Raw genomic sequence first — 7,891 nt, forward strand, 5'->3', positions numbered from 1 at the left:
CCAGCGTCTTTATCGAGCCTGTCAATTTTTTACAAATTATTGTTGTGGCGTCTTTGGGAGCCGTGGATGACATCTCACGTATTCGCGCACAGGAGGTCCACTGTCATAACATTGAAGGCTAATTTTCATCTGATTAATAGGTTTGATGATTTTGTAGGCGGAGGTTGTATGGTCTTATGTTTTATTAAATGTTATAGGTATATATATATACATGTTTTACAAAATCTAAGCAATAATAATGAACAATATTTCACACAAAGAAAAATAATTTGTTGCTTTGCTGTTGATCTGGTATAAATGGTAAAAAAATATATGAGGACTCTTTTGCCATAGCCATAACAGTCGAAAATGAATGGGGTATTTTGGGAGACAAGCGCAAGATGCACCCATATGCTATTTTTTAATGTCATGTCCTGTGTAATCCAAAAACTCAATATCAATGATCAAATTTAACCAAAAATGTTAATATCCTATAATAGTAATATTATAATAAACTCCATTGTTTTAAGAGTGAGAGTAATACCTGTAGCTGAAACTGAAATTTATTATTACGCTTCATTTGAAAACACGTCAGACATATTATAAACTACTGTAGTGGAACAGCATTACTTATCCTTGAAATTGCGCAGATTGCGATTTTTTTCTACTGCACACTAATTACATAGGGTAAAATAATTATTGTTATGTACCATTATTATTTCCGACTGCTCTTAAATTAATATGCCTATTGGATCGCTTTCCCTCGCACGGCGTCGCTATAAAACTACGTCATATTTTCTGTCAAAACTATCGAACTTCACGCGTATATTGCGGTATAATAGAATTTTTTTTTAAAAAAAATACGACGCCTGGCAGGACTAGTTCGTAGAGCACATTGACACGAATACAATGCCCGCGGGTTCGTGTATTTCTTTGAGGTATTTTCAAAATTATATAAGTAATAGGTATATTATAATTATATAATATATTACCAATGTTCAATTTTGCATATTACATTCTCAAATTTTGTTAAATATTCGTTGAATAAAAAAAATAGTTCATGAAGTTTAATACCTACATCATTCTGACTGACAATTTTTATTTTTAATGATTAATACTTATGTTTTTGATTGGTCATAATTATTATTAAATTAGTAGAAATCAATATTGTTTTGTGAAGTGTTTATCAATAATAAAGCAAGTAGATAGTATTATGCGCTCTTATGTTAATTAATGCATAGTATACAGTACAGCATAATGGAAATGAGTTTTCGGGATGAGATTACGTTATGTTCCTGGTTCGGGCGCTCATTATTCACTATTGTAATGAAACAGCATAATTATTTGTGTATATTTAAAAAAATATAATGCAACTTGTTCACTGCGGAGCATTTAATTACTTTTTAATTACCGCAGTTAAATAACATGCCAATTATATCGAATGGCCAATTAATTAGTGTACAACACGTATACCGTTCGCGTGGAAAGGATTAAAGACATTTCAATAATAGGTAGGTATATTATTGAGTTGGGTATTTGTAACGATGTAGAATCTTAGAGCACTGGATAATAATAAAATGATCGTCATACTTTGTTAATTAAGAACATACATATTTTATTTTGCAGGCTTAACATCATAATATAAAGACTAACTACAATGTTGAAAATGGCCCCGGAAGATGATTTCCATCATTCATCATTCAATCGTGATTTATCTGGAAATTCTACATTTTCCCAAGATCCAAAATATATAATAGCCGTGAACGAACTTCGAAAGCATCACTTGAAAGTAGGCTTATCAGAGAAGACTGACGCTGAAAAGTTGCTGTCCATGCAAGGAACCAAGAGATCACTTAACTTCAATGAGCTAAGACGAGTTGCAAATTCCATTTCCCGTCCTCTTCAATTTTCACAGACCGGAAGTGACGCAGCCAACGTAATGGGACGCGGTATTGGATTTGGATACTTCAGCCAAATTGGACCATTTAACGAAAGTAATAATTTATAACTTGTTGTTATTAAGTAGGTAGGTTTGACATCGGTGTACAAACTATCTGAATAACATGCATAATGTGGTTTTACTTTCAGATGGTAATCAACCAACACAACTTGCTAGACGAGAAGAGTTGATAAATAAAATTGAAAATATCATATGGGGGGTCTTAAGCGATATTTCGGAAGGAAAGCATCCTAAATTTACATTAAGGAATCAAAAACTATGGAGTAACTGTCTTTTTGAAGAAAGGTACATTGAAAGATTTTAGTTGGATAATATTATTATATTTATTTTTATCTCTTCACTTTTATTGATTAGAATTAAATTTATTATATTCAACATTCAATCGATGTTTATGAGTTTTATCTTTTTTTATATTTTTAGGATCTTCTTAAAAACCAAAGAAGACTCGCAAATGGTGTCAGTGAATTTTTCATTCGCAAATAGCAGAAATAAGTTTTCACTTATTCTTCATCTGCTGTCAGTCATTCATCAAATGCTAACGAAGAAATCTACATGCACTCGAAGGTAAGATTCTTACAAAACTTTATGACCATCATCATCACATGCCGGTGTTGATCCACTGTCGGATGAAGACTTCATTTGGCTCTGCATTCTTTTTCTCAGCTTTTAGTTTTTCACTATTGTATTTGCATTTCAGTAAAAATATTTCCTATTATTATCAGATGGCCGTTTTATTCGTAAATATAATCAAGTCGATGTATATACCTAATAAAATTAGATCGAACAATCAGAAAGGTGAAACCTAAAATGATTTAATTTTTCAATTCTTTTTTTTTTGTTCTTCTTTTGACCATGTCCGATCCTAATAGAATCATATGGACCTCCACAGAATGGAGGTTTTGTACCTATCAACAATTTTTTGTTGTTTAGAAGTGGATATTAGTCACTTTTCAACATATTAAGCCCATACTCTGACTCCAAACACAAATTGAAAAACAATATGTGTATTTTCCAGATCCTTATTCGAACCTGGGACCCACGCCGTTATAGGCCGACGCTTAAGCCGCTCGGCCATCGTGGGCGTACATTTTCAGTTCACGCTATCATAAAATCAATGGATAGGTATCGATAAATGGGGTTATTCTGCTTATTCAGTGTATGTACTATGGTGTATTTTTATTAGATATTTTATCCACAAATAAATAAATAATAATGGATGGCACAACCCTTGGTACAGTATTTAAAATGTTTGACTGCTGCAGTGAAACACGGGGTAAAATTTATCATATACATATACTTAGATTGTTTTTGTGTTGAAAACTATTTTATCTCGTTGCCAATGTAACTAAATACTTCGGTACATATATCTAATTATTGTGACTTAGGGAGAATAACTCCAACCCGATCATGGGTAATTTTTGCTATAATATCAATATTTGTTATTGCTATAATTTGAATGAAAAATAATAGTATTTCCTGAATAACTGTAGTAAGTGATTATAACTAATAAACCATCTTACAATCGATTCGTAATATAATTATATAAAAAAACACAAAAATATAAATTTTTAACACATTATTATAAAAATATACCGATTAACCCCATTTAACAGTACGTAGTACCCAGCAAAACACTGGATAGGATAATAACTGTGTTAATCCTTTTTGCATTGCAGAGAATTATACTACCAGAACATATCGCGTGTAAAAAGTCAGGGTGCTGTCGATGGAGCCGTCCGCGACGTGTGTTGCTTGTTAGAAGCTCCCCAGTGGGAACTGGGCCTCCTGGCGGCATCCAAAGGACTTCTTGCTGGACCTCTCAGTATCACATCCAAGGATGGCCTAACTACTAACTGCGATGGGGCCGGAGGTAATATAAATACAGGCATTCTAAAATGTTGGTAGCAATGAACGCTATTTAACCACGTATTCAGTAGAAACTTCTACATCTTACCATTGATATACTACAATATATAATACAATATATAATATACAAGTATATTAATGCACCTTACAGAAAAAAATGAAAACCAATTTATATGTTTAATTAATTTTTAGGTGTACTAATTCCACAAGATGTCCTAAGCATCACAAACGTTCAGTCCAATGCCAAATTTATTTTGGTCGTTGAAAAAGACGCAATTTTTCAAAAGCTTCTCGATGAAGGCGCTCTCCAACGGTTAGGACCATGCTTGATTATAACAGTAAGTTACTGCTGAGTATTTTATAATACTGAATACACGATTATCAATCCTGATAGCTTACACTGTTACTTCGATACTAGTAACCTATAGTGTTTAAACGATGTATCTATAGTCTATGGTTTAAACACATGAGATTATTTTGTTGGATAGCCCAGAGATTTGGTAGTTTTACCCATAAAGTTTTGCGGATGTTTCGTTTACCATCTCGTATTTTTTCCGCTCGCGGAGAGCTCGCTCGCTTGGCTAAAAAGTCGGAAAATAAACACTATTAATCAGTTTTCAGATTATAACTCTTTTCCGGTGTAGTTTGTGATAAAATAGTCTCACAGTAAAATAAAATATAGAAAAATTCCAATAATTTATATCCTTATAGGTACATTTTTTTGTTATGCGAGTGGCTCAGTCGTAGGAGCATGGCAAATATTGAACTCCATTGTGGCTAGTAGCGAAGACGGTTTTTAAGTAGAATTTGCTTCTGCTGTCCTAAACTTTTCTGTGCATTCATTGTACATATTATTATTAAGTAAGTTATATTTCTCAAGTAGGTATACAGCCTTTCTGTGCGTGATAACACGATCCTAATAAGATCATATGGCTACCACAGAGTGCAAGTTTGTGTTAACTTTTACTTGACAGACCCAGAATTCGAACTTGGGACCCTCGACGCGGCCATCGAGGGCGTATTACACATAATAACCTAAAATACAAATAAATGCAAAGTAGGTATCAAAACTTCCGCAAAGCTTTCTAGGTATTCCCATTTTTTACACGCGATGCCTGGACTAGAAGAGTTTGTTCAACGTTACTAAATACATTAAATTATTCCTAATACGCCATACAATATTGTCGGATTCGGTGGTACCGATTTTGCTATTAGAATTTGTTTCATTATCTTTGATTTTGGTAGTTTTTTTTGTGGATATCAATATTCGATAGGCATAGTTAATAGTTAATTCATTCAGCTTAAATGAAAAAAAAAATCCATCCTGTGGCGATTGTGTATGAAATCAAATATCATCCGGTCACTTCGTCAGAAAGTACCACAATCTTATATTTTAATACTGCCCAGATAAAGTATTCGCAAGGGGAGCTTCAAACCGGTCTGTGATTCATGCTTCCACGCGCCTAATACTGTCCTGTGTCCATCCTCTGCATATTTGATGCAACCGTAATCATATCAATGGAGCACAACAGAATATAAAAATTAATCATAATCCCTCATTCCTCATATCCCGAAAAAATTGTATGGGGCATGTTATTGTACACTATGCTCGATAAACAAAAGTTTATTCATGGAGTATTAATCAGTATCTTCACATTGTTTTTAGGGAAAAGGCTACCCTGATGTAAACACGCGCCTGATGCTGAAATTCCTTGTTGATAAATTGCGGATTCCTTCTCTTGCTTTGGTGGATGCTGACCCTCATGGAATCGAGATAATGTGCACGTATAAATATGGATCTCTAGTAAGTACATAATATACAAATGCATGTTAATACTAATCTCGGCATATCGTCTTGTTTTAGATTCATCATTATAGTTTTTTCCAGGCCATGTCCCACCTATCCGAACGACTAGCAGTGCCATCTCTGCGCTGGCTTGGAATTCACCCCTCCGACATGACCCTCCTCGGCGTTCCGACCTTGCAACTCTCGCCGAGAGATGCCTCAAAAGCGCGCGATTTAATTTCGCGGCCATATTGCGTGGAGGGCGGCGCTCTGCGGCGGCAGATCGAACTGATGATTCGTGGTGAGAGAAAAACAGAGATCGAAGGAATTGGTTCCCTGTCACAGGCCTACCTCACAGATAAATACATTCCCCATAAAATTTGTGCTAACGATTTAATTTAACTATCATAGCTAATTAATAACTATTGTTGGTAAACTAATGGTTGTAACCAATGTAGAGTAGAAATAGTTATAATAAAAAAATCTAAAATAACAACTTATAAATGGATATGACACTTTCCGGGGCCATCCATGAACAATGTCACACAAGTTTACCGCCATCTATAGTCTCATTTTGTTAAAAAATATTTTATCCGCCTGTCTAAATGACATCACATCAGAAAAAATAGTTTATGTTGTGTTGGTTTTATGGTGTCACGTTTTCTACAACCCTCCCATACCTCTACGTCATAAATCATAACACTATATCAGGGCCGCATCACTCCCATTAGGGTGTGACGTCGTATATGGACGACCCCAAAGTAAAACTCTCGAAGAGACTGATTTGATAGTAAAGTTAACAATTTTCATTAGACTTCATACATATTGGGCAATTAATTATAAGAATAATTTAAAAACTAATAAAACGTAGATTAATAGAATTAAAAATAAGAAATGGATAACATAATAATATTATACGGCCACAATTAGTGGCGTGTCTTATATAATAGTTTCAACGCTCCTGTGTGCCATCTATAAAAATTGCTTTTAAGTTATTTATCAAACGGACACGGGCACGGTATCTTTTTTGTTTGATAAAACATCTCACTCCCAAAATAACAGACAGTGTGCAGTGGTGATCAAATTTTGAAAAACAAGTTGTGCGAATGATTCCTATAACTATATATATTATTAAATTAATTAAATTTTATGTGTTTAACTATGAAACTATGAATATGAGGGTTGCACCCCGGGCCTATCAATTGACAACTGGTTTTGTCTATTTAGATTTAGACATTTTCAAATTTGGACTTTAATGTACTTAATACAGTAAAAATAAAATGTCTAATAATTAATCTGTATGTCTGTGTCCAAAAAATATCAATAAGTACAAGTACAATTTAATGAATTAAAATTTGAGCAAAAAACAATTAATATATTATATTGGTGAATTTTTCATCCAAATGATCATATATCTTCTCTGATTTAGCAAATGCTAGGATTGCTTTTAAGTTAGGAAAGGCAAATAACAAATAAAAAGATGTCATGTCTGCTTGTATAACAATTTATTGAAAACGTTTTGTATGCGGTGTAATATTATTATATAATTATTTATACAATCCTAATATGATACAAAAACAAAACACTTAACACTGATAATAATTAATTAATATAATGCTAACAAAGCTTACTGCACATCCTTAATTAAATAATAATAATTATTTGTTTTGGTGTTTTATTTCATACTCCAACAAAATCATTCCATCACTCCCTTCACATCATGCTAGCTCTATTTTATAAGTCATACTAAACGTCTTGTAATAAATTAACAACAAAAATTCATAGTTAATAAGTTAGGCGTAGTTTGAGTCGTTGGATTCACAGAAATTTTATAGAAAGAGAGGCAAACGCAGAATTTTCTTTCTCTAGGCAAGTGAGGGTAGGGTTATTTGCCTATAATTTTATTGCATATTGAAACATAATATTATTGATTATTAAATATTTTAAGATACAACAACATATCTTTCAAATTCACCAATATAATAAAATTATGTAATCATTTACTTACTTTATAATGGAATCCTAAGTGGCTATCCTCATTATTTGTGTTTCACGAAGTAAGTAAATAACTTCATTCAATGATGATTCATTTACTTATTAGTTTTTGTGTATCCGATAAAAGTATTATTTTTTCACTTCAATATTTATTTCGACATCTCCTACGTACAAGGTCGGAACTGCATTATTGGCTATTTTGACTTATTTGCTTTTTATTAAAATTACTCTTTCTCATTCTACTATCATCTACTACATCCTACTCATTCTACCCTGTACGCTGAACGAATACAATGCTACTATGT

General features: G+C 33.0%; 1 protein-coding gene across 1 annotated transcript; it reads left to right on the forward strand.

Moving 5' to 3' along the window:
* Positions 1-1,662: 1,662 nt before the first annotated feature.
* On the forward strand, positions 1,663-6,477 carry mei-W68 (meiotic W68). Its single transcript, XM_085955676.1, has 7 exons — positions 1,663-1,973; positions 2,068-2,224; positions 2,360-2,503; positions 3,616-3,809; positions 3,998-4,143; positions 5,472-5,609; positions 5,694-6,477. The coding sequence occupies exons 1-7, from the start codon at positions 1,811-1,813 to the stop codon at positions 5,991-5,993; spliced, it is 1,242 nt and encodes a 413-aa protein (XP_085811802.1). The 5' UTR covers positions 1,663-1,810; the 3' UTR covers positions 5,994-6,477.
* The last annotated feature ends 1,414 nt before the right edge of the window (positions 6,478-7,891 follow it).

The sequence above is a fragment of the Rhyacophila brunnea genome, unplaced genomic scaffold (genome assembly GCF_057557595.1).
Source record: "Rhyacophila brunnea isolate RB1 unplaced genomic scaffold, BYU_Rbru_1.0 scaffold_5, whole genome shotgun sequence".
In the NCBI taxonomy this organism is placed as follows: Eukaryota; Metazoa; Arthropoda; class Insecta; order Trichoptera; family Rhyacophilidae; genus Rhyacophila; species Rhyacophila brunnea.